The following is a 27,398-nucleotide window of genomic DNA, read 5'->3' as shown; positions in this document are numbered from 1 at the left end:
GGTAGAATGCATCCTTAGATGTATCATCCATGCAAGTTTGGTCATTAAAGAGCTCATAGTTACTTGGAAATGAATCCTGCACCAAAAACTATAACCCGTTTACTCATCCGGAAAATGTAGGTCAGATTCAGCATCCGAAGCAAGTCTGGTAGTATGCATCCTAAGATGTACCATCCATGCAAGTTTGGTCATTGTAGGGCTCATAGTAACTTGGAAATGAAACCTGCATCAAAAACTTTAACCTGTTCACTCTTCCGGAAAATGTAGGTCAGGTTCAGCATCCGAAGCAAATCTGGTAGTATGCATACTAAGATGTGCCATCCATGCAAGTTTTGTCATTATAGGGCTCATAGTAACTTGGAAATGAAACCTGCATCAAAAACTTTAACCTGTTCACTCATCCGGAAAATGTAGGTCAGATTCAGCATCCAAAGCAAGCCCGGTAGTGTGCATCCTTAGATGTATCATCCATGCAAGTTTGGTCATTGTAGGGCTTATAGTTACTTGGAAGTGAGACCTGCACCAAAAACTTTAACCTGTTCACTCATGCGGCAAATGTAGGTCAGATTCAGCATCAGAAGCAAGCCTGGTAGTATGCCTTAGATGTATCATCCATGCAAGTTTGGTCAACATAGGGCTTATAGTTCCTTGGAAATGAGACCTACACCAAAAACTGCACCAAAAATGTTAACCTGCTCCAAAAACATTAACCTGGTCATTCCTCTGCTGAAATTGCAGCATCTGAAACTTTGGCTGGTACAATGAAACACATCAGAAGCACCTTCCATGCATGTCTAATCAATATAGGACATAAAAGTACTTAAAAAGAAAACTGCTCCAAAAAACTTAACCTTAACCTGGGACACCGACGCCGAGGCCGAGGGTATTGCATAAGCTCCCCAAATTTCGTTGAGGTGAGCTAAAAAGGCTTTTTAAAGACAGCTGTGAATTTGATAGTTTTTTTTAGACTTGCATCTCAGGTCTGAGGGGGCAGGGATCATGAAATTATGAATTTTATGATCTCTGGTTGAATTTGGTACAGTGGCTTTAGAGAAGTGAAAATGTTCAAAAGTTTACTACCGACAAATGATGCATGTTGCACAATGGTGGAAAAAGAAAAATAACAATTGGTCACCTGAGTAACTCAGATCAACATAACAAAATCCATGTTTCTCCCAAAATAATTTTAACAAGAAAGATTTTTTCCCTATAGCAGCACTTTTATTTATCCTTTTTATGGACAAAAATTGTTTGAAAAATCGATAGAAGTCATATGCACCATAATCGCAATGAGCTGAGAGAATTCTCAACATAAAGATCTATGTAAAATGGAACACAGATTAAGATTCCAAAGTGAGAAATTCCTCATGCATACCCCAGAATATATTGCTTTTAGTCAAACTTTAATATTCCAAAGTTTCAATTCAGAAAATGGATCACTTCTTCATATTACTCCATATGATAACAATCTAGCAGCTAGATACATGTACAGTCCTTAAGGTGACAATCTGCTACATTGATATTGCACAGTCTCTGGGGTCAGTAATTTTATATGTTAACAGTCTAACTGTTATATCTGCTCAGTCTCTGGGGTCAGTAGTTCTGAATGATAACAATCTAACTACATTCATATCTGCACTGTCTCCAGGTTCAGTAGTTGTAACGTCTCACTTATATAACTACTGGTCTCCATGGCAGTAGTGGTCCCCACCATAAAGGATTTCTGCAGAATTTCATCAGCGTGATCTACAGGGGAAATTGTAAATAAGCATATTAAAGAGGCATAATACTCTTCAAACATTGTGCTGCAAAAAAAAAAGATTTGATTAAAGCTCCTTAGGAAAAACATATTTAATTTTTGTAAAAAATCTTTTCATAAAAACCTTCTATATCAATGTTTATTGACATTATATGTAAATTAAATGTAGGAGAAAATCACACTGTCATCACAAAGTCGTACAATTCAATTTTTTAAGGAATAAAAATTTAAATATTTTTCAATGGATTTTTTTTTCTAAGTCGTTAATACCTGGAATTTTTTTCATCTTTAAATTATTTTTATTGTCAAATATAAAATAAAAGATGTTTTCCTTTAATTACTGAGGGGAAAAATAGAGATTTTTATGCACCCAGATTGATAGATTGGGGGCTTATATTGTTTTTGTCTGTCTGTTTGTTTGTTTGTCTTTTTGTCTGTTTGTCTTTTTGTCTGTTGTCAAATTTAACCTTCACCATAACTTTTGAATGAGAGATAGACTTCATATTTGTTATGCATACTCCACTAATTAAGCTCTTTCTAATGACACCAGTTGCCGGTGTGGCACAGTGGTTAGGGCCTCTGCTTTAGAGTCGCAAAGTAAGGGTTGATCCCTACATCGCGGGTTCGAATCCCACTGTGGAGCATGGAGATCGGTCCTTCATATGAGACCGTATAAAACAAAGTCCTGTTTTTGCAGTAGGTGCTGGCACGAAAAAGATCCCTCCCTGCTCAATGGCCCTGAATCCCAAGTATAGGACAAAATTTGTAGCTCTCTACTGGCAACTGGTGGCGTCTCCATATGAGTGAAAAATTCTCAAGAGGGATGTTAAACAATATACAATCAATAAATCAATCAAATGACACCAAGGTCAATGACCTTGTGACCTTGACTGTGACCTATATGCTAAAAATAGCTTTTTCCAACTTTCGCCATAACTTTTGAACCATAGGAGACAGAGACTTCATATTTGGAATGCATACTCCACTAATTAAGTTCTTTAAATGACACCAAGATCAATGACCTTGTGGCCTGTATTATGACCTATACCCTAAAAATAGTAGCTTTTCCTAATTTCCTTGCCATCAGCGCATAGGGTTTCAAAAACACATCTTGTTCTCTATATATTACTTATTGTTAGTCCCCTACCAGTGAAACCTGAGGGAACTATAGGTTTCCTCTTAGTCTGTCTGTCTGTCTGTCTGTCCTATGTCAGTCTGTCCCACTAGGTTTTCTGCACTTTTTTTTTTAAATGCTTGCAGATATTGAGCTGATTTTTGGTATGTTAGTGTATCTTGATGAGTAACAGATCAAGTTTGAATTTTGTTCCGCATCATTAATTTTTTATGGAATTTTCACATTTCAATTTTTTATAATTGGGATTACGATCGGGTTCGTGATGCACTAAATTAAACAAGCTTGTATCCTTAAAGAGGCCATGTCTAATTCAAGTGCACATGACTTTGCGCAGCTTTTTAATTTCATGCAGTCATAAGTGCGCCAGCCAAATATTGTGATTTCAATATAAAATTAGCATTATTTGTAATGCCTACTGGTCTAAAAATGTGATTTTACGACAATAATTAGGAAGAACGCTGAAATGGATCTATCGACGTCATTGTTTTTTGATTTTGTAGGCAATGCTCAATGCTGAAGAATGGCACATGACTCTAGCGCTTATACGTTTGTAGACATGGTAGATGTCTATGGACATTATACTTAAATCTGATGAAGAACATCAAAAAACATACTAGCAATCTAAATATTGCTATTTTTACCAAAAAAAATTATCTGTGCTGATAATTCATCTGCATTAATATGTATTTTATTATACGACAATATGGCAATTTTAGAGGTATTGGGCATCAACTTTTTTGAAATTTCACAATTTGGTGGCTTTTTACAATAACTTTAATCTACTTGACTGGAGAAGAAATCTCTAGTGCAGAAATACAAAAAAAAGGGGAAAATGTGATAATTTGGGCGCTTTTCCAACAAATTCCCATAGGGTCCATGAGTAAAATTTGACATCTTTTGAGATGCCCCCCTAAGAAATCTGGTTGGTAAACATTTGAATTTTTAATCTAAAACAATAAATATAACAGTAAAGATTTATTAACGAAAAATTGCCAAAATTCCTAGGGTAGAAATAATTAGACTCTGCCTCGTGAAGAGAAAAGGGTAACACGATAGGGGACATGTATTGCTTATGCAATTAACTCAGAATGCTTGTTAATATACATCTAAAAACTGTTTCCTGTATAAAGCTGTGGTGAAAAAAGTCGGACACTTCCAATGTTTTAATAAGCAGTGCATAAAAAATGATGCCAGGTGCTCAGTATGATGTTGGACCAGTCAATTAGATGTTAGTCTGTTGTGACATTATTTTACACCTCTTTCCTCAATGTAAACAGGATAAGCTACATTTAATTTTCATTCATTGATGAATAATAGTTACTGGATTCACTACATTGATTTCACAACGATGGTAATAAAATTTACATCAAGATTTACATTCATCATAAACAGGGAGGCTTTGGCTGACGTTCTAGCAAAATGTAACAGGAGAAACTGAGATAAAATAAACATTGCTTACAAGAGGTAAGAGATCCTGAAGGCAAACTGAAATTTTACATACCTTGACAGAGCACACAAAACTCGGGGAGATTTTTCAGAGCACTTGTCACAATATCTGGATTTTCACTATCAAAGCAATGCAGGAAATTCCCAACAAACTGCTCTGAAGCCCTGCAATTGATAAACATTAAAATCACATTCTTGCAATCTCTGAACTTGTAAACATTGTGATGTGTCTGGGACTGAAAAAAAAAATACAATAATGAATTTTTCTTGAATGGATTTTGGCAATGTGCATATTTTTGATGTATTTAATGCAGCACCAACCTAGGATTAAGTCTGATGTATCTCATGACCAAACTGTACGCTGTATTTCTGACTGTGTCCGAGGCATGAAACAACAGTTTCTTCAGATCTCCCTAACAGAAAGTTATACATGTATTAGGGATTTACAATTTTTGTAAATGTAATGTTAATACTTGCAAATTCTCAAATGCCAAATTTCTTCAGTTACTTTTACTTGCTGAAATATTTAATATAACTTACTATAAAATGTTCTAGGATGTCTACTTTTCTCTTTGAAGTTTCATCCAGATCTGTCAAAACTTCCAGTATATCTGTAAGTAAACCACACAAACTGTTAATTAGAGTGAAAACCTACGCTATCTATCCATCCATAATAAAGAACATTATTTTTCTTCTGCATTCAAATTTCTTGTGCTTGGTGAGAATTCCAAACCAAATGAAATAATTTTGAAAACTGATTTTACTTGCATACTCAAACATCTTAGATTCAAAATACACATATCGAGATTTGGAGTCTCATTATAATAAACCTACCATCACTGTCAGTGGCTGTGTGGAGTCTGTCTAAGAACGGGGTCAGCTGACCGACGGTCCAGGGTGAGCTTGACCTTGGCTGACCCCCCACAGGTGCCACACTACCCTGGTCACAGTCAGCCTGTCTGGACAGTGTTAGTCCGGCCAGGAGAGACTTCAGCACGGACAGCTCAGGGTACATTGTAGAAATACCACTATAAGTAAATCATGTGATAAGTTTAAACAGACAGCTCAGGGTACATAGTAGAAATACCACTACAAGTAAATCATGTGATCAATTTATACAGACAGCTCAGGGTACATAGTAGAAATACCACTATAAGTAAATCATGTGATAAGTTTATACAAACAGCTCAGGGTACATAGTAGAAATACCACTATAAGTAAATCATGTGATAAGTTTATACAAACAGCTCAGGGTACATAGTAGAAATACCACTGCAAGTAAATCATGTGATAAGTTTAAACAGACAGTTCAGGGTACATAGTAGAAATACCACTATAAGTAAATCATGTGATAAGTTTAAACAGACAGCTCAGGGTACATTGTAGAAATACCACTATAAGTAAATCATGTGATAAGTTTAAACAGACAGCTCAGGGTACATTGTAGAAATACCACTATAAGTAAATCATGTGATAAGTTTATACAAACAGCTCAGGGTACATTGTAGAAATACTACTACAAGTAAATCATGTGATAAGTTTAAACAGACAGCTCAGGGTACATTGTAGAAATACCACTATAAGTAAATCATGTGATAAGTTTATACAAACAGCTCAGGGTACATTGTAGAAATACTACTACAAGTAAATCATGTGATAAGTTTAAACAGACAGCTCAGGGTACATTGTAGAAATACCACTACAAGTAAATCATGTGATAAGTTTAAACAGACAGCTCAGGGTACATTGTAGAAATACCACTATAAGTAAATCATTTAATAAATTTATACAGAGAGTTCAGGGTAGTAGAAATACCACTATAAGTACAGGTACAAATTTTATCATGTGATAAGTTTTCATGAAGGTATAAATGTCTCAATTGGACTGTTAACTACCTCTTTAACAAGGCATATGCCAGCATAGTACAGCAAAATGTAAATTAAAGAAAAAACATACATGTGATCAGGTAAAGCCATCTACGGGAAAAAAAGGAATAGAAAGGTTAGGACGAGTTTTACCTGAGCAGATTGACGTATTTCTGCAATATGATAAAGGAATGCTGGGGTTCATGTATGGTGTACTGATACAGGAACTTGATGTACTTGTGGATGATTGGCCCCAGTTGTTTCCCTTTAGCATGATTCTGAAAAGCCAATCGAAGAAGTCACTTGACATGATATCCTCTTTTGTTAATTCAAATGAATTTAGAAAAATATTAAAACAGATTTCAGGTTCCAAGCAAAAATACAAATGTATAGCATGTAAAATCAGGTGACTTAAAACCCACCCCAATAAGAGAGAAGTAGGAGTCGATGACATCAGCCAGGGCCATGTAGTCCTTCCTGAATATATGAGGCTGTAATGTCTCCATCAGACCCAGGACGTGGGTAAACAGCAGCAAGTAGTTCTTATGTCTCATCTCCCCAAACGTAAACTGGGTCTTACCCTTCAACAGAGCTGCTATCAGGGGCAGTTGTCTGAAAATGAATTCAAATATTTATGGACATAATACGTCCTCACTAATGAAAAAGCAAAATCATGTTATGACTTAATAAGAAATCTTGGATGATTTTACTTTAAGCTTGACACTGAGATGGGAGTGACACAGGGTGTTGAACACAACTTACCTTAACATCAGTAGAGGATGCTGTGATGCCAGTTTACGACAGGCGATGTTAGCGTCATACATCTTATCCTCAGCTGTCTTACCATTCCCAGCTTGTCCCAGGCATGTCAGGAGTCGATGTGATACAATGTCAACCTAATATAAGGGAATAATTTTTGAAATACAGAATATGTAAACTAGAGTTATAAGAATTTATCCTTAAGTTTCATGACATTTTTTCTTTGTTTAAATATTGTACAACTTCATCAAATTGTTGCCAAAAGCTAGAAATCTTATATACGGTAAGAATGACTGTCATTGACTGGCACTCTTAAACTATACTTTTCATAACAAGCACCTGTGTAATTGTGGACTGAGAAAGCTGACCATCAAAAAATGCTCCTTGTACATCAGACAACCAGGAAATGACCTTGGGACACTGGGAGTATAACTCTACCAGAAGCTGTTGGTAAAGCATCTTACTGCTGAAAAGTAAAGTTCATTATCAAGTTAACTGTATGTATGCTAACAAGTAGTGTTCCCTGAACATTAAGACTATCTGAAAGGCAAATTTCTGTGGTATTGAATTCCAATGCTCATTTTATGAATAACTTTCAACAACAAATCTCTGAAACGATCGCGTTAAGTTCACAGTTATTTATTCACTTCTTCAAATGTATCAAATATCGGTACAAATGTATCACAAAAGTTGAAGACAGACAAGCACAGACCAAAATACTTTGCCAATTTTGTACATTATCTGAAAATAATTAGTTTTCCTTACAACTATGCAATTCCGCAATAAGACTTCTCAGTAGAGGCATACCTGTTGCTGGAGGGTATATCCCTGATATAGGTGACCACTTTCTGTAGATTACTGTGATTGTCTGCTATACACAGCATCAGGAGCTCTATCCGGCTGGCAATGCTGGTCTGTCTGTTGGTAAAAACTTTCTTATCTTCCCCTTTACTATCAGGACACAGCAAAATTGATTCCTCGACAATGTATTTGATCAATGCTATTAGATGATAAGGGTTCAAACCAAGGACATTCTCTGGGGTGTGGTTCTAGATAATTAAAAACATGCAGAATTTATGTCAATAATTCTTGTTCCAAACTTTTGTATTAATGCAGTACATTAAAAGAAGTCAGAAAACATTCAGAAGATGAATACACTGCCATAAACTAAGAGTTTTTGACCAAGCTTACTTTGGGGGTTCTTCGCTCTCTTCCTCTCCATATCTTTGGTATCTGGTGACACGCCCACAAAAAGTCTAGCACTGCGGTGGGGCTGAATCTAACATGAAACATTGAAGTCATTCAAATACTGTAGATTGGAAAATAATCATGATGGTTTTGATTTCACCGTGTTCGCGATGTATCATTTTATACGAAATTTGAATTAATTTCTTGCAGCTTGAAATTAAAACCATTGCAATTGGTACTTTTTAAGATATCATGAAATTTTAACACTGTGGAATTAAAACGACTTGCAGAATTAGCACAATGAGATGATTTTATTTCAATAGAATTTTTGTACTTCAAGAGAAACAGAAGAGCTAGACTTTACCTGGGGACTTCATCGGCCTGTAGTAGACAGTTGATACACCTCTGAAGTGAAGCCCAGCTACTCTGGTGAGTGAGGAGGGTCAGTAGATAAGACTGGCTGTTTCTGACCAGGCTCTGTCTAGATGTGGCTCCCAGCTTCTCCCGAGCAAACAGAAGCTGCTGCTGTAGATCGGGGATGTTAGCCACAAGTTCAGGATCCAGTAGCTCCAACCAATCCACGAACAGCAGGGCCATTGAGGTAGTCATTGTATTACTATAATATTAAAATTAAATCGGGTTTGAAGTACTCATCTTTGTAAGAATCATTTAAAAAATCTACACTTTTTTTTCAAAACATGAAGTCCTTTTTTTCTTTTTGATACAAAATTACACTGGTAGAGTTTTGACACTTTATTGACGGAAATGTCTTACATGAAATTATTTTTCATAGCATTCAAGCTTGATCTACTGATAAGTACATGTAGTATTCAAAAATCAAATATAAAGAATATAAATTATTATAAAACCAGCAACATACTAACATATTGCAACCATGTGTGTGCACATCAAGTCAATCATCTGTCCTGTCAAAGTAAATTACCAACAGTCTATTTCTCTTACCTGGGCTCTTGGTTGTCTTTAAGTATAGCTTTACAGGCTACAGCAGTTAGAGTCCTCTGTGTGTTCTCTGCTGCAGTGAGATTGTCGTGAGACTTAGTGTGTTCCTTCATACACTCCTTAATCATCTTCTCCATATTATTCTCATCCTTCTGAACTTGACTGACCAAATCTACAGAGCACCAATCAAAACAACATTGTAGGTACAAGTATGAAGTGCCCTTTGGGACTGCCAAGTCTTGGGTGCTATTCTATCTACATGTATTTGTGAGAATTTGGTGCATTTTTGTTTCCTTACCATCTAAGATATCTTGACTTGAGGTTCCGACGGACTTCATGGACTTGTAAGATGGCCGCCTTTCTGGCACATTCGGCTTATTGGATAGGAGATATTGGTTAACTATAGAGGTCACCATACACCTCTGACCTTTAACCTCATTGAAAAGAGTCTCCATTAGTTTGTAAAGGAGACCACCTAAAGCTGTCTGTTGATGACACAAAAAAGTTATTGATTACAACTGACTCATTTTCAAGACATAATCACTTTTTACTCCATTCATAATGTCTTAAATTATACATCCAACTTTAGATAAATGCTTTAAAAGGTATTAAAATGACTATGTAATACTAATGCTGAAACAATAACAAATCAGAAATGCTTACTTTCTTGGAAACCAGAAGTTTTAGAAGTGAGCAGCTTTGGGGATTAGAAGAGAAAGCTTGAGCAAACTTAGGTCCGTGTGGTCCTCCCAACATCTACAATGGTAAATAAAAAAAAAAAATACAGAAATATTAAGCCACTCAAAAATGTCATATAATTATTTCCCTTTTTTCTATAATACATGTAATTTCTTGGTAATGGCTCAATGAGGCTACATAAAAAGAAAATAACTCTTAATCCACAATGCCATTACAAATCTCCATTTGGTGCAAATCTGAATCAGATTTTCCTTGAAAAGCCTTGCATATGTTTTTTTTTATTGATACGTTTGAGCATACACTATGTGTACATTTACCCTGGTACTTGAAATACACCTTAAGTATTAGTTAATTTTCAATGCATATCCATTGCCTGTTAACAATGAAAATGGTATATACTCAAATGTAAAACTTCTGCTACTAAACCAAGGTACAGTGTATGTTGATCTGACTATTTGTTTGAGATAAAACTGATTACCTCCAGGAGAACTTGTGTAACTTCTATGGCTGTGGTGGTCTCTGATCTGGATAAAGTCTGGAAATAAAAGGATGAATAAGAATGCAGCCAACATGAATTTACATGATCTTGACTAGCTACAAAATGGAGAAAATTGAGTTACCATCAGAAGTCTGTGGTACTTTTGCTGTACTTCTTTTTTATCTCCTTCTGTGCTGAAAATCTGCAAACAAGAAATTATGATCATATATAAATATACAAGTTAATATTTATTTCGATATTAAATCTGAAAACATTTTCTTTTCATTGGGTCATACATGTAATTTTGTGGAATCTTAATTTCTTTTTAATCTGCTGGTAGAAAATTATGCAGGTTTCCTGATTTGTCATTTATGTCTTGAATGCATCGTAAAAAAAATTCTGCAGAAAATTTGTGACCACACACAGTGTAAATACCACATGGAAAATAAGAACATATACAAAGTACATTTTATCATCAAACAATTAATATATTATCTAACAAAGTGTACAAGTTTTCTTCAAGATATTTTATCAGATAATAACTTAAAGATGTTCTTTGAGGTTATAACCTGCATTACCTGAACCATCAAATCAGATACATTAGGCACCATAGACCTCTTAGCATCCTCTGTTTTTGTGGACCATCTCTTGTCAACTTCCTTCTGCTCTTCCATTTCTTCATCAGTAGCTAAAGGTAATGAAGAACATATTTATCAAAATTTCAAACAACTATTAAATCTTACATAGTAAATTGAAACAATACCACATTCAGTGAAGAGTCTTGCGAGGCAATACAAACATGATTTCATATTTTAAAATTAGACACAGAAACCTACATGTACCTTCAGTCTTGGGAGGGAGGGACTTTGTGAGAAGTTTGTAGAAGATGTCCCCCTCTACTACCCCCCTCATGTGTTGTATCTCGATCAGCTGAGCCATGTAGGCCTTGTCCTCTACCGCCTCCTCTATCAGGTTAGGATCAGCACTCACAGCATTGTCCAGGCACTTAAACAGGCGACTCATACTGGCCACAGGAATCCCAAACGACTGTACGAATAACAACAGCTGGGCTGGCTCTATGTCTTGAAGAGCTGACATAAGAAAGGCAGAACATGGCGGTAGTTAATAAAAGTTTTCATTGTAGAGTAAAACAAGCTTAGAGCTAAATGCCAAAGATGAACTAGAACTGTCCAATAGGGACAAATACCCCCGCTGGGTTTTTCAGAGTAGGTGCCAATTCAGAAATATTTTATGGATCTAGTAAGAGGTGTTCACTATTGTCTAATAAAGTGCCCCGCCACAGCATGATACGCCCATCAAATATTGTTCAATAATCATAAATTGGTTAGGGTGCAAGAAAATCCAGTAACCTTGATTAACAGATTGACACAGATTTCAATGATCTAATTTCCATTTCTTATTATGTTTAAAACATTGTACATACATCTCTAAAAGACTTACAGTGTAGGGATTAATTAAAACAAATAATACATCATATATAATTCTAATTAAACTGGCTGTGTTAGAGCTTAACAAATATCCATCTGCAGCTTTAAATTGTTTATTGCATATTTTATGAAATAATGGAAATGCTACAGTCTAATAAAAAAAAATCAAAAATTAATTATTCTTTAGACTATAAAATTCTAAGTGAGACATGACTGCAATTTGTTGCAAATATATAAAAATTGAAATGTAATTTTTTTTTCACTGAACACATGTATAATTAATTTTAATTATATTATACAATACTAATTCATTTTCAATCATATACTAAAACATCAATTTGTTTTAATTACATTACACCAATTGAAAGATCTTTATCTGAACTACAGCCATCAAGAACTCTTAATTAACACAAGCAACTATAAGGCCATTTCTTTTTGCCCAACTCCCAAGAGATAAATTAAGATAACACTGCATCAGATCAGATCTAGAGATGCTCTTGCCAGTTAACTCCCGACAATGAACTCATTAATTCTCTCTAATTTGACATGCACATTTCTGCTATCAAAAATTCTCCTTGACCAGTGCTTGATAATTATGCCCATGGGACAAACTGAATTCCTCTCAAATCATTAACATTTGTTACAGAATCTGCTGTAAAGTATATGATGAAAAAATAAGTTTTTACTTCATTTAGCATTTTTTAATAAGGATACAACTATATTTTAACATTTTTTAGGATTATGAAATTTAAAATTTTAAAGACTGTTTTTTTTTTAAAAAAATCACTTAAATTAAAGGTCACAGTGACCTTGGAATAGGTCGTGACACACCGTCTACCCAAGATGCATAAATTGTCCAAGTTTGATGATTGTAAGTCTAATAGTTTTCTAGTTATGAGCCTAACAAAATCACAAAAGAAAAAAGAAAAAATGCCTGTAAAATGCAGAAAAATCATCCAATCATGATGAAAATCCCAGGTGCACACCTTCATATGGTGAATAATAAGTGTATAAATTTTCAGACAAATCCATCCACTAGTTTCTGAGAAACGGTCCAGACAAAATCTTGTCTACAGACAGACGGACAGATAGACGGACATGGTGATTCCAATATACCCCCCTTAACTTCGTTTGCGGGGGTATAATAATTTGGTTATTTTTCAAACTACAGCAAATGAAAACAACTTTACTGTAAGAATGAATTAATTAAAAGTGCATAAAAAACACAGACTTTGACCAGCCCAGCACTATATTTAGAGCAAATGAACAAGTCAATCTATTTCTTACCAATATCAACCAGTTGGTGAACTCTTGACCTGATCATGCGTAGTTTCAACCAATCAGGAAGCAGGAGGGCTTCCTCTGAGGTGTCCAATAGGAAGGCAGAGGGAGGCTGACCGGATTCTGGGAACCAAGTCTCCAGCAGCTCCTGGTAGTCACTCTCACCTAAAAAAAATTTATAAACTGTTGTACAAACTACCATTTTTTAAATACACAGAATTCTTTTGCAACTCAATCTACTTTATGAAAATACATTTTGTAAAGCAATTTAATGTGTAAAACATAGAGGCTTGTACACTGAATTACGGATAGAGATTAAGTGGTACATGTAATACCATTGGGAGGTCCATAAGTCAGCAGAATGATCATAGCATGGACCACTAACACATGCATGGTGGCCGAGTCTCCTCCTTCCCACTGTAACAAGATCTGATCCTGGGTGTTAGACTGAAACAAAACAAATAATAAACAAGTCTCTTAAACCTTGCAGTCTTAATGTAACAATGATGATTCCACGGTATTTCAGTGGTTTCAAGTACAGGCACCTAAATCATAATTATGTTGATCATCTCACGATAACTATTTTCAATTCACATACCCATGAATATGCTTCTTTATTGGGTTTCTTGGCCTTGGTCACATAGTTAAAATAAAGAGAGCACAGAGAGGCCAGGGTAATGTGGGCCAATTCATTCTCACTGCCCTCTTCCTGGGGCAAAATATGGTTTACAACTGTTGTTCTGTCCACAATTAGGTTGGCTATGTCCTAAACAAATAATAAAAAGAAATGAATTAGGCCAAAAAAAATTAATTTCTTGGTTCTCAGGCCCTCCCTCATCTCTTCCAAGGGTGCCTCATTGACCCTTTTTATTGCTAAATCAATAAAATATAAACACCAAATTACCTCCCTCATCATTTTTTGGGGTTTTGTACAATGTAAAAAGCTGCCTCATCATGTTTTGGGGGCAATAAAAAAGAAAAAAAAATGCCTCCCTCCCTCATCATGTTTCTTGAAAAAAGGCCTGAGAACCAAGTAATTAACTTTGCATGGCCTTAGATAAATGAACATAAATACACAATAAAATTCATAGACAGAAAGAAGATCAAATTCTTTAACATTGTTGAAACAGAACACAGGAATCTTTCTTACCAAAGCAATGTCATCCAGGTCATGAAGACTCTTGTCCTCTGTTTGTTGTGACAGGAACATAATGTAAGCACTGACAAGATCAGGATCTGTCTCTATCTGGCAAGCCTGAGGTGAAGCAGAAAGAAGATGTAAGAGAGTGGAATAAATGTGTAATTCAAGGAACAATGGACCAATGTGTGAGATTTATAGCTACCTGTCGGAGGGCTTCTGTAATCTGTGGGTAGACCTCCGGAAACATGGGGATGAGGGGAAGGTCCTTACACAGCCATTTATGAGGGACTTCATCCTCCGTGTCCATTGTCTCCTCCTTAGATATCACCATCGAAAGGCCCTAAAATGTTTTATAAAAAATGATAGTTTTCTTGCTATAAACCTAAGGGATTTGAGATGCATGAAAATTGTGGGGATTACATGTACAGTAAAACTCGGTTATAACGAAGTCCTAGGGACCTGTAAATTTAATTCGCTATATCCGTAATTCGTTATAACCGTATAACGAATTCGTAAAACCATATAAAACGAATTCGCAATATGCAGGTTTTCCTTCAGGTATTGCTACCAAATATGTTAGGGAAGCAAATATTACAAAACATACCTTCGATAACTAAGGTTTTATTGTGAATTGAATTATATATACAATTCCATGAACAAAAATAAGTCAGTTCAATTTATCAAATTGTGAGATCTTTGAAAGTTCGTTATAAAAGATGTAAATTTCATGATATTTAACTTCAACGGGACCCAAAATCAGTTCGCTATATCCGTAAATTCGTTATATCAGAGTTCGTTATAACCGTTAAATTTTACAAGGATTTGTTAAGAATTTTGCTGGGGACCCAGAAAAACTTCGCTATATCTGTGAATTCGCTATATCCGTGTTCGTACTAAACGAGTTTTACTGTATTAATATTTATGAGAGGTATCTTACCCTGATTGCTAGTGCCCTATTTGAAGCTTGATTGGAGGAGAGTCTTTTCAGGAAATAATCCAGGACCTGGGGGGTCATTTCACTCTCCCCCCACACCAAACCCTGGAGTCTGTGTAACAACTGCTCTCGTTTTCTTAGTTTCTGAAAAATTCCATTAAAAAAATTATACCAGTTCATATCAATAATATTGCAATCTTAAGTGTCCATTTCAAATGCAAAAAAATAAAAAGAGGATTTCTAGAATACAGTAAATTTACCGGTAAGTACATATACACACATTTTGTGAGAAATATTGTATTTGACGTGCTAAAATCCCTATAATTTCCAATCAAGGCATCTAAAAGATTTCACTACACAGACCTGTTTATGTTTGTGTTTGCCAAGCTGTTTGGTGTCCTCGTCTGTTGTGGGGGTTTCGTCATCGTGGAGGAGGAACTCACAGAGACACTGGACGGGGAGAACCTCCAGGGATCCCTCACTGGACTCCACCAAATCAGCCAACCACGACATGGACTGAGAACTGCCCTGTAATGACAAAATCAGCCAGCCATGACATGGACTGGGAACTACCCTGTAGTAATATAAAACATGTTTAAACCAAGTACAGCCACAAAATAGACTAGGAACTCCCAAATAACATTCTGTCAATAACAAACTTATGTGTATACATGTATAATGTTACTACAGCCATGACATGGACAAAATCACATTGACATGAGTACACTGAATTGTGCCTTTTAATAGCACCAAAGGTCAAGGGTTTGTGAGGAGTAATGGATTAGAAGCACTTAATTCCATGCTGGCTTTCAAAATTGACTTTAAACCTTAATAAGTTTCAAAGCAAACATTTTGTGCAGTTTCCAAGAATATATATGTGTTGTCTTTCCTGTTTATCATTTCTTTTAATGACTAAAATTGAGATTTTATCTTTGTACAACCTGTCGCTGGATGACGTCTAGAAGGAAGTCTGGTTGTCGACTTCTACAAAGCATCTGTCCTATCCTCAGATTGTCATTCAGAAGCTTCAACTGTTCTGTTATACCAGAGGGAGGATTTCTAGCTATTCCACTACAAACAAATACAAAACATGTACTAGTATTAATAATGTGATATCATTGAGCTTATTTTTTATCCTGGATAAGAAATCTGCCTCTTTTCCTGCCGTTTTTCTATCTTGGTGACTTACTTAGGATCCATGGTTGTGAGCTGTGAGATCAGCAGACTGTTGGCCTCTGTTATTGTTACTTTACTTGTGGCGGCTGCCAGGTGGCTCTCAAACTCCAGTATCTGTTGCTTCTCTTGCTGGGTAAACTGTTGAAAAAAGTATATCATACGTACACTGATAAAGGTCAAAGCTAAAAAGGTATATAATACATACACAATGATAAAAGTCAAAGCTTAAAAGACTCTCTCTGATTGTCCATTAAATACTGTAAGTAGAGAAAGCTTTGAATAAGAAGTCAACGTTTACTATATTATAAATATGAGAAGCAGATGTCATATTTCTAACCTGTTTTTCTTTATTACGGATGTCATCTACAGTTAATTCCCCATCAGCCATTGTTGGGGGAGGGAATGCAAAGTTCCTGTAAGTAAATGTAAAACATAGACTAATAAATAAAGAGTTGTTTCAAAATTTAGTAAAGGTACAATCATTCTCATCAATTTACTAGCATAATAATACATAAGTACATATGGAGCCAAGCTTTTAAGTCATACATGTACAATATGTACAATATGTATATGTAAGTGTAAATAACAAGGAGAACAGCATGAAAGATGCTAAATTGAGGACATCTGCACCATTATTGATCAGACATTATGTATTTATTCTACATTTATAATCTTTGTATGTATATACACGTAGTATATCAAAATGGTTTTCTGCATTGTCCTTCATTATTTAATACTTTTTCCATCCCTTTCTTACAAGTACGTTCTTACCCTGTCATAACCTGCTCCATCAGACATTTCAGTGTTGGATAATTCTTCCAGCCAGTCAGTCCTGTGGAAGTTAAATAGGAAAAAATAATTAATACTGGTAGCTACTAAAAAGTTTAAATGAACACATAAATAAAACTAGATGTTTGTAAAACACATATGCCCCCCTCCAAAGGGACATAACTCTGTCAAAAATGGCTCGAGCATACCAAATACAGAACTTGATTCAATATTTTTATAACAAATCTGAATACTGGATTTCATTTTAGTATGTGCAAGCTCTGGAAAGAAAATGAATGGAAACTGCAAATAATTGGAATTTTTCTATGTCAAAAAGGCATTACTTATTCCAAAATGGCTCGATCGTACCCAAAACAGAACTTGACCTAGACATTCTCATGATAAATCTGTATACCAAATTTCATTTCAATATGTGCGACCTCTGCAAAGAAAATGAACGGAAACTGCAAATAATTGGAATTTTTCTAAGTCTACTGGGCATAACTCTGTCCAAAAATGGCCTCATCGTACCCAAAACAGAACCTGACCCAGATATTCTTATGATAAATCTGTATACCAAATTTTATTTCAATATGTGCAACCTCTGTTAAGAAAATGAACAGAAACTGCAAATAATTGGAATTTTTCTAAGTCCAAGGGGCATAACTCTGTCCAAAATGGCCTGATCATAGGTTAAACAGTATGTGAACTAGATATTCTTATGATAAATCTGTATACCAAATTTCATTTCAATATGTGCAACCTCTGAGAAGAAAATGAACGGAAACTGATGGTGGACAGACAGATAGACCAACAGACAGACAGCAGCAAAGCAATATGCCCTCCATTCTTCGAAGGGGGGGCATAACAATTAATATGACGGAACAGATAATATACTAACCAAATGTTTGTGGATTAAAGGCTGCCAAAATAAGCAGGATAACCCAGGATTTCCAGTACAGATTAGAGATAGCCAAGGTTGGAGGTTTGTACCTAAATAATAAAACATTCAGTAAGAAATACAGACTTTGTCTTCTTATACTGATATACATATATGTAAGTCATTTTCTTTATCTAGTGTATTAGATGCTGATTGAAGACAAGTAACCCTACCCTTTAGGTAGAGTGATATCCGTTGGATGCCTGTAGCTACACAAATTTAGGAGAGCGTCCACCAGTTCTAACTTCTCCATCTGTAACACTACCTGACCTAGAAATGACAAAAGACTTATATGGTTAAGTAAAAAGAAATTGATAGAGAATTGTATACAATTTATTTAATGTAAGTCCTGGTGAAGTAATCTGTAGCCAGTCAGAAAACTGAAATTTAAGATAAAATTTATTCTTTTTATTTGATATTTGGGGAATTTCTCGGAAACCATTGTAAGAAATACCTTTTCTAAATCAAGTAAAGCAATTCTGTCAAGAAAAATTACTGAGTATTGATAGTTTAAGTAAATTTGATCCAGAATAATTCCCAACTTAGGGCAAGAAATCAAAAAAAGAATTGCTTACCATCCAAACAGAGACTGGCTGCTCTCTTGACTAGCTGGTCTGCCATTTCCACAGCATCCACCTGGCCCAGCGGTAAATCTCTGGAGAGTCCAATGACCAAAACCCTCATAAGTGTGTCCTCCAGGACAGGGACATTTGTAGCCAGGTGTAGAAATGTACTGTGGGGGAAACATTAAAAAAATACACAATTTAGCATCCTAATCACATACACCTTCATGTAGGTAAAATTCATATAAAAAATGTACGTGAATTATGGTGGGTCTGAGCAAAAGGATGTCTATGCATAGGCAATCAATGATTATAAATTTTGTCAATGATATATATGCTATCTGATTGTCTAGGGAAGACAGTATCTAATAGCAATGTTAGTACACTGACAAGTGTGATGTATACTGGTTATTACTAACACTGACAAGTGTGATGTACTTGTTAGTACTAACACTGATATAAGTGTGATGTATATGTTAGTACTAACACTGATAAGTGTGATATACTTGTTAGTACTAACACTGACAAGTGTGATGTACTTGTTAGTACTAACACTAATATAAGTGTGATGTATATGTTAGTACTAACACTGACAAGTGTGATATACTTGTTAGTACTAACACTGATGAGTGTGATGTACTTGTTAGTACTAACACTGATAAGTGTGATGAACTTGTTAGTACTAACACTGATAAGTGTGATATACTTACCTTCTATCAGCCTCCAGGGGCCAGTTATCCTTGTTATAATACTGGTCAGCACTCTCCATAAATAGCACCTTGTGGAGGCTGTCATTTCAAAGATATTCATATTATTAATAGATGGTGCATTTTAAGTTTCAGATGTTTCAAGATTCTTCACAGGTTTAAAAAGCACATTTACCTTTATTCTCAATTTATAGAATTAAAAAAGAAACTAAAAATTTGCCCATGATACATGAATACTATGTCTAGGGTTCAATAGTAATGCAGCATGAGAAGACATATTTCTTGCCTCTTTGTTTAAATTTAGAGTAAATGAGCAATAATGAGGTCAAGGTCACAGGGAAGGTTAAGGTTTGGCAATTGTGATATGGTTGAATAGCTCTCACAAATTTGTATATCTATGTAGTGTGAAATACATGTACATGTATCTTGCATTTTTTGGACACTGAATTTAAACACAACAAATAGTCAAAAGTCAAAGGGGAGGTCAAGAAATTAAAAAAAAGGAATGGAATCAGTTGGTAAGTTCTGATCACTATATATCAGTGCAGGAGTTTATAGATAAAAATATCTTGAGTGATTTTACACTAATACAAATTTTAGAATAGTATGGTTAAGATCATAGAGAAGGTCTATTTTGAATAATAAATAAATGAGACACTTACCAATGCACATACTCTGAGAGTTTGACCTCGATAATTTTGGGTACAATGGTGTGTAACCACCACACAGAATCTCTCTGTATAAGCGCCACCTGTTGGCGGAAAGTGTGCAGTGTACCCAATTCTGTAAGATAATTTATTTGTTTAAAATATGTACAGTATATCCAAACCTTTATAAGATTAATAAATTCATGTTATGTCTCAAATTTTCCAGACCAATCAAAGGAAATCTATAATTTAAGGACTTGAAATTTCGGTATAAATTCTGCATTAGCATGATAGATAAATCAAATTACATAATGAAGATATATTTTGAGATTTAAATAAAAAATTTCTATTATAATTATTTCAAAAAATGACTGATATTTATATAAAAACTGAATTAAGATGTAAACACGACCTTTCTTCTCTCCCTTGGCCAGAGCTGCTGCAGCCTCCCTGACTTGAGGTGTGATACAAAGAAATATCGCTAAGGTCACCAGGTCACCAATAGCCATCACATAACGCTCCTGAAGTATCACAAAATCATTATTAGCAGTAATGGAGGATTTCAAGTTTTGGTTTTACTAGCAATTCGTCCACCCAACTTTACACACAATTCTACAATCTACAGTTTCACATTTATTACCCTGAGGTTGTGATCTAAGTCCATGAACTTTGACTCCACCCTCTCCTGCATCAGACCGAGACAGAAGGAAGTGATGTTTATGTCATGCTTCAGTGACCTCACTATCTCCCTGAACAGTCCACGCACTGCTCTCAAGTAGTCATCTTTGTTAGCTAGCAAGTCTTGGAAAACCTCAGCTAGAATCTAAAATCAAAACATAAGAGTCTTTAATTATTCAAGAAGTACATGTAAATCAGAAATACTTTATTCCATTATGTTATCAAATTACTTGAAAGTGCATTAAACTTTTACGTTTATCTAAAAATCATAAAATAGTTTCATGTTCATTTTAGTATTAACATTTGGGATCTAGCTTCACTCTACAGGTATATGAATACAAAGTATTACAATCTAATTTCTTTAAGAAAGTGAGGAATTTTTTATTTTTATCATTCTTTTTATCATATTTACCCTAGCAGACTGTTCTCCATTCTTCTGGAATAGTGTCGTGATGATGGCCATGTTATTAGGGTTTCTTGTGTTAGACAGTTCGTTGTAGATAGTGTGTGTCATTATCATCCGAATGTTCTCGGGGTGTTGCTCCAATAACTCTCTAAGAAAAGTATTTCAAGACAAAAGTCATACAGTGATATATTTGAAGAAAGATTGAAAGTAAAAAAGTTATTATACTTCTTTGAGTGCAAACGAGTTTGAATTTTGACTGGGATATCTACCCCTTTCAAAAACTTTTTAAAACATGCCACAATTTTAAGATAGAGTTTCTAAAACACAATAAGACAAAGACTTAATTAAAATACAAGTAATGAAAGTTTTTCCCCCGAGAGACTTTGAGTTTCTGATTTCAGTGAGGTATACATGTACCTCAGACAATTAAGGAAATGGTTGAGCAGTGGTTTTGTCTTCATTCTAATCTTTATTAGAATGGCCATGGTTTCTAAATCTTTCTGGTCGTGTTGTCTACAATTCATGCAGATGGACATCAGTAACTCTTGGGATGGTCTGGCCAACTGGAAAAAATATACAAAATTGTTTTCTTTAATCAACATGTGAATTCTATTCACATTCACATCAATCAACAAAATCAGAGGACATGAAAAGTTACTTATACAGGTTCATCACAACGTCTCTTAATTTAGTCTTTGAGACTCCTAGGCAGGGTCCACTTAAGTGAGGTCATCTCTTTAATATTCATGCAACTACCTACATGTACAGTGTACATGTATGTCTTAAATTTTGTTGCTTTCACTAGACATTTGAATTTCCACCTCTTTGAATTTCATGCTTACTTTCGGATTCTGCAGCCACATTTCTAGCCGTTGAGCTGCTAAAAGTCTGACTTCTCCATAACCACAGGTGGCCGTCATAAAACGGATCAGATTCCTTGATGTGGCATCCATGGGTTGTCTCTTATTTAACTGCTCTCTTATTACCTCCATGATGGTCATCTCTATACTTTCTTGTTGATAAGGATATCTTAATAGAAAAATAATTGTACTTTAAAAAGTAGTAGAAACTTGCACAGCCTTCCCTTGCACCAATATTTGTCAGATTTTGGAAATGTTTCAACTTTATCATAGATCTTTACCAGATAAAATTTCTTTTTTATGATTTTTATTAAATAATAACAAAGAAATTATTAAATATTGAATCAAGCTAGCACTGACTTCATAATAACTGTCAGAAGCCATTTTTAACTTACCTTGGAAGAACAGGGACTGCTTCCATTTCAACCAAGGCTGAGATTTTCACTTCTGAATCTTTATCATCATCATCTTGCAAAAAACCAACAACTGGACTGGCTATACAAAAAAATTATGGTGCATTAAGAAAAATGTTTGTGGGGGAACTCATGGCAGGACACACACACGGACCAAATTACATGAGCTTCTAATGAATCTCCAATATAAAATTATTGTTTGAACAAGAATTTTAGATTCATGCTATCTTCACCATTCCTAAATGACCTTACGGCAGGGTTGAGGCTCATCCTTTCATTGTAATTCACATATTTTTCTTTGCAAAAAGAATTACTTTCAAAAATTTCTACATGAAAAGTAAGAACAAGAATGCAAGATGTGCAACAAGTGAAATTAAATTAGCCCTTTCCATTTTTTAAAAGGCTGAAATACATGTTCTCCTCATCAAGCATCAACTCAGAAATTCGTGTTCTCTGGATTTGATGCGAATGAATAGTTACTGGTTATCATCAACTTGTGTAAAAATAAGGAATCTACAGTAACCTTGATCCAGGGTTATAACAAATTCTCTTCTAATCATGAGTAACTTTGTGTCAAACACAAAGTTTTCATGATTTAAATGAACATTTCATAGAGACTCTAATCTGTATTTACAATACAGAATATAGATAAGATACACATTTTCCCCTTAGTTCTCCTGTACCTGTGCCAGACTGCTCTTTGGCTGACGACTGCTCTACAGCCATGGCTGACTTTGCTGGGAGGTTGGTGTTGAAGGCAGTGATAATGTTGTCTACGAAGGCCTTACAGTCTGCCCTATCCACCCACACTCTTTCTCCCAGAGAATCCTCCACAAATACCTGTAAAAGATTTCTTCTACTATATTACTCATCAGAATATGAATATTGTGTATATACTGAATAAAAAAGGATTTTACCATTTGAAAAAAAAAACAAAAATAATTTCATAATATCTATATTTGCTCTGACAGAAGATATAGGGAAACTCTGGAAATAAGTCTTACATTATTGCTAATTTCAAAATATGAAAACAAGAATTATGCATAAAAGTTATCCTCAAGTCCTCAGAAGAATCAAAGCTAGCCTCACCTTAACAAAGTCATCTGGCCAGTTATCTTCCTTGGAAAATGCAGCCATCAGCACACTGCATGCACATACTGACACCAAGCAGTTCCCTTTAGATTTAAAATTCAGGGACATATCCCTCTTCAAGAGACTGCAAAATGCCTGAAAATGAAATTGGCTCAATGTGTATTTATAATTTATGTTAAATTATCAGGTTAACAGAATGAAGAACTTTGTATCCTTACTTTTTATATAGTACTCTACTTCAAAAGTTTTATTTAAATAAAGAATATCTATCCATGCAGTTCTCTCCCCTCCCCCTAAAAAATAACCCCCTTCTGAATTAATGTAAAAAACTGGATTGTAGGGACTGGCTCTTGACATTAGTGCCTACATGGCAAGAGCTAACACACAGATACATTTAGGTGCCAGTCAAACTTCTGTCCCTTGTTCTTACATATCACAATGAAATATGCTAAAACTGAAAAAAAATTAATAAACCAGAGGCCCAAACGTCATACTGCTCACCCGATTAACCTTTATAGCCCCGCTGTTCCTCAGAAAATTTTTAAAAGATTTTTACTCTTTTAATCTGATGAAAAATTTTGATAAATAATGATCTTTCAGTGTTTCGCAATTTTTGATTGAATTTGGTACATCTACAGATGATTTGGCCTAAGTGAGCTAATAATACTCGACTCCTACCTGAATGACAACATCACTGTTAAAAACCGTGGACTTTGTTTTGGCCAAATACAACAGAGTAAGATACACAGCTGGGTCAGGTTTGGACCTGTTGCCATGGAGATGTTTCACAGCTCCACAAAATAGTCCTTCCAATCTCTCATCATCACATGTGTCTTCTGCATCCAGAATTTCCTCTAATAAATCTTGTGGGTCAACTGTAAAATGAAAATAAAGCACTACCATTGATGAACACTGTTTGCTGTAGGGATGTTGTTGCCTCTCCTCAGATCAAACTACATGTACATGTACATGACAACAGTGTTATTGAAAGGGCAAAAAATACTCCTGAATGAAATGCAATTAATGTACATGGCTAAGGAAAATGGGTTCAAACCTGATTTTTATCAGTTCTTTGTAAACACTTGTTCAACTGACTAAAATAATACTATTATTATAATAGTACTTTTGAACTTTCCTTTCCAACTGCATATTTCTAAATTGGGACAAATTCACAAAAAACAAACAAACAAACAAACTTTGACTGTCAGTCTGACCAGTGAGAAATACATGAATTTCCAGCCCTGAAGATATCTCTTTATGTAGAATCATACAAACCATCAATGGCCAGCTCTTCATACTGTGATATTGAGGGTGGAGTTGGAGCAGGTGAGCTCTTCCTTTCCACATCACTCCGTCCCAGTGGTGTGAAGGTCTGCCCAATGAGTTTAGGTTTTTTCACCATACCAGAACTTCCCATGCTTGATGCCTCTCTTTTCCCTGAGGGTACTCCTAACTTTTTGGGAGTCGAACCTTTTGCTGAGTCTCCATCCGTACCTCCAGATTTGTTGTGCTTACCAAGAGCAATAAAGTCTCCTGGTGGAGCAATGTGGGCTAAAAAAGTAAAGAAAACAATTTATGTTTGTATCCTTCAATATACTAAATATATGGGGGGGGGGGGGGTAACAATAAATCATCAGATATAGCTGAATTTTTTTAGATATGATATCTTAAGCTGTAAACTATCAAATGTCACATGCGTTTAAAGGGACAAGTCTAAATACAGTTTCTAAACACTACACTGAAAAGGTATCTGTGCTCACCCTAATGGTTGCACCATCAATATATAAACAGGTTGGGCACAACTCACCAAATGGTCATTTTACCCCATTTGGTTGACAATCTCCAATATCTATCGGTGACAAATTTTACTGAACAAAAGGTGGACTTTTTAAAAAAAATTCTATTCTAATTTTTCTTAAAATAAATAAAGCAAATGCGCATTTGCTTAGGCTTTGGGGAATTTTAGTGAACATATTCCTCACACAATTAACAAAGTTGGTTGATTTTCCATATTTTTACAATTAGCCCCTTCATGATAACTGCGGTACTACACTTTTGCAGGGCAAAATAATAACGGTTTTTTGTTAATAGATTACTAAATTACGTATTTTAAACAATTACTTTTACGTCATATTTCACCAAACTATGTCATTTAGCCCTGCAAAAGAGCAGTACCGCAGTTACCGTGAAACGGTCTATGCTTGGATCTGTGGCTCTCTGCTTTATCGGTCAGAATTTTCTCAAGCAGAGAGCTACAGTTCTGCAGCTAATTATAAGCCATTCCATGGAGTTGAACACGACCATTGTTCTCAAACAAATGGTCAGTAAAATTCGTCTCCAGTATGGGAGATTGTCTACCAAACTGGGTATAAATGACCATTTGGTGGGTTGTGCTCAACCTGATTATTAACTATTAGCATCTGAATCAAATTCATTGACAAACAGAGGAGTAATAAAGAGTTTTTAAATTCCATATGCATTCATAATTCAAAATATTTACAGGTAACTCTTGAGAGGGACGTGTATAGTCTCTGGTATCTGATAAAATATATGTATAAAACAGATCTGGAACCATCACTAATATTAGCTCGAAAATCCTCAGTTTTGGGAAACTATTTTAATTTTTGACTTTTTGAACAACTTAATTTCAATATTTAAAAAGACTTGCCTTTTAATGGACGTTTCGATGACATATTTATGTACTTTCTTTGTCTGTATCAATGGCTGAGCATGTCTGATTTCATTAAATCTTTCACGCTTTACAACAAACACCTAAAAAAAAAGTAAAAAAGTTGAGAAATGAACATCTCGGGTTCGGCATTCTATATATATAGAAGAAAACCGAAATTGGGGAATAAAATTTTTCCGCGTTCAATTCATACATATATACATATTCGAATGATTTTTTTTTTAATATTTTTAATGATATGTATGTGGATTTTCATAAAACCAGGGACCTATATACTAATATATGTTCTACATGTACATAGGTCCCTGATAAAACATTTACTTATTTGGGAAAACAAAGAGAGATAACACTATAATTTTGGTAAAACGTGTTTTTCACTTTAAAAATCAACAAAAAAACGAAAAATATTTTTAATACAACCAACCTCCCCCTGGAATCAAAAATTCCTTTTTACAGTTAATATGGACTGTCAATTCACAATTTCATACCAAAGCTGTTTGTGATACACGGGGGGGGGGGTATGTTTATAGACAAAAAAAACGAATAAAAATGCTTATTTTTTCACCAATTTCAAAGGGATTCACAACTAAAAAAAAATGTATTTTGTTAAAATATATATGTGTTTAATTTATTTGCATAAAACATAGGAAAAGATGTAAGGAACATTTCAAAATATGGTGATGAAAGTCCGATTTCAATGGAAAATATCGTCTATCGCCCCACTCTTTTCAAGAGCTAGAATTTGAGACAAATTACTATTTAGCACTGGTATTAAAATAATTAATCAATTACCATTGAACTGTTCTTTGTATCAAACAAAGATTTTTTGGCCAAATTGACATCAATATTGAATTAAATGGGTGCAAAATGTAGACGGGAATCGAGAGTTAGCGTTCGCAGCTCTTGAAATATTTTTATAATATATGCCCCCAAATCGAAAGATCCCAGTGGTATATTGTTTTTGTCCTGTCTGTCAGTCAGTCTTTCTGTTTTTCTGTTTGTCTGTTGTCAACGTTAACCTAACCCATAACTATTGAGTATGTGGGGCTATGGCTTTTGAATTCATATTTCACAAGTGTTTTCCTGGTGACAAGACCTTTCTTTGGGTACCGCCAAATTTGACCTCTTAACCTTGGAGTTTGACCCACTATTACAAAAATACCAAACTTTAACCTTGGCCATAACTTTTGAAAAGTTGGAGGTAGGGCTTGCATACCTCACATGTGTATTTATTGTGACAAGACCTTTCAGCTGGTATGAATATTGGGTACACCTTTTGGTTACCATCATTTTTGACCTTGACCTTTGGAGTTTGACATGCATTTGAGAGAATGCAACCCTCGCCATAAGCTGCCATACGGGGGCA

The 27,398-nt window shown here is 35.0% G+C and overlaps 1 protein-coding gene across 2 annotated transcripts; it reads right to left on the bottom strand.

The window, feature by feature from the left end:
* Positions 1-1,206: 1,206 nt before the first annotated feature.
* On the bottom strand, positions 1,207-26,104 carry LOC134268919 (integrator complex subunit 1-like). 2 transcript variants are annotated; one of them, XM_062751153.1, is made up of 46 exons: positions 26,012-26,104; positions 24,619-24,894; positions 24,022-24,218; positions 23,341-23,478; positions 22,935-23,091; positions 22,234-22,333; positions 21,821-22,007; positions 21,396-21,541; positions 20,985-21,126; positions 20,535-20,717; positions 20,307-20,415; positions 19,910-20,030; positions 19,251-19,328; positions 18,553-18,710; positions 18,151-18,247; positions 17,939-18,030; positions 17,041-17,101; positions 16,607-16,682; positions 16,283-16,407; positions 16,035-16,164; positions 15,457-15,621; positions 15,097-15,237; positions 14,362-14,499; positions 14,169-14,273; positions 13,617-13,784; positions 13,354-13,465; positions 13,025-13,183; positions 11,132-11,380; positions 10,868-10,977; positions 10,432-10,491; positions 10,290-10,346; positions 9,776-9,868; positions 9,411-9,597; positions 9,116-9,284; positions 8,517-8,768; positions 8,156-8,243; positions 7,772-8,013; positions 7,304-7,430; positions 6,968-7,101; positions 6,628-6,817; positions 6,359-6,483; positions 5,175-5,368; positions 4,881-4,951; positions 4,662-4,753; positions 4,396-4,505; positions 1,207-1,746 (listed from the first exon to the last, which is right to left on the bottom strand). In XM_062751153.1, the coding sequence occupies exons 1-46, from the start codon at positions 26,034-26,036 to the stop codon at positions 1,628-1,630; spliced, it is 6,255 nt and encodes a 2,084-aa protein (XP_062607137.1). In that variant the 5' UTR covers positions 26,037-26,104; the 3' UTR covers positions 1,207-1,627. The 2 variants fall into 2 exon arrangements, with proteins under 2 accessions (XP_062607137.1, XP_062607138.1); XM_062751154.1 differs by lacking the exons at positions 1,207-1,746; positions 4,396-4,505; positions 4,662-4,753; positions 4,881-4,951; positions 5,175-5,368 and adding an exon at positions 5,615-6,100.
* Positions 26,105-27,398: the final 1,294 nt, after the last annotated feature.

This window comes from Saccostrea cucullata, unplaced genomic scaffold (genome assembly GCF_032062105.1).
Source record: "Saccostrea cucullata isolate Sc308-1 unplaced genomic scaffold, CSIRO_AGI_Scuc_v1 ctg1198, whole genome shotgun sequence".
NCBI classification, from domain to species: Eukaryota; Metazoa; Mollusca; class Bivalvia; order Ostreida; family Ostreidae; genus Saccostrea; species Saccostrea cuccullata.
This window is presented reverse-complemented; position numbering and strand designations above follow the sequence as displayed.

What these genes read in the sequence shown, in the direction of transcription:
- LOC134268919 (XM_062751153.1), bottom strand. Translation starts at nt 26,036, where the DNA reads ATGTCATCGAAACGTCCATTAAAAG. An exon ending in TTACAGAAGCCCTCCGACAG is followed by an intron (nt 14,274 to 14,361) that starts GTAGCTATAAAT and finishes GCTTCACCTCAG; the next exon opens with GCTTGCCAGATAGAGACAGA. An exon ending in TACATCAGACTTAATCCTAG is followed by an intron (nt 4,506 to 4,661) that starts GTTGGTGCTGCA and finishes TATCAATTGCAG; the next exon opens with GGCTTCAGAGCAGTTTGTTG.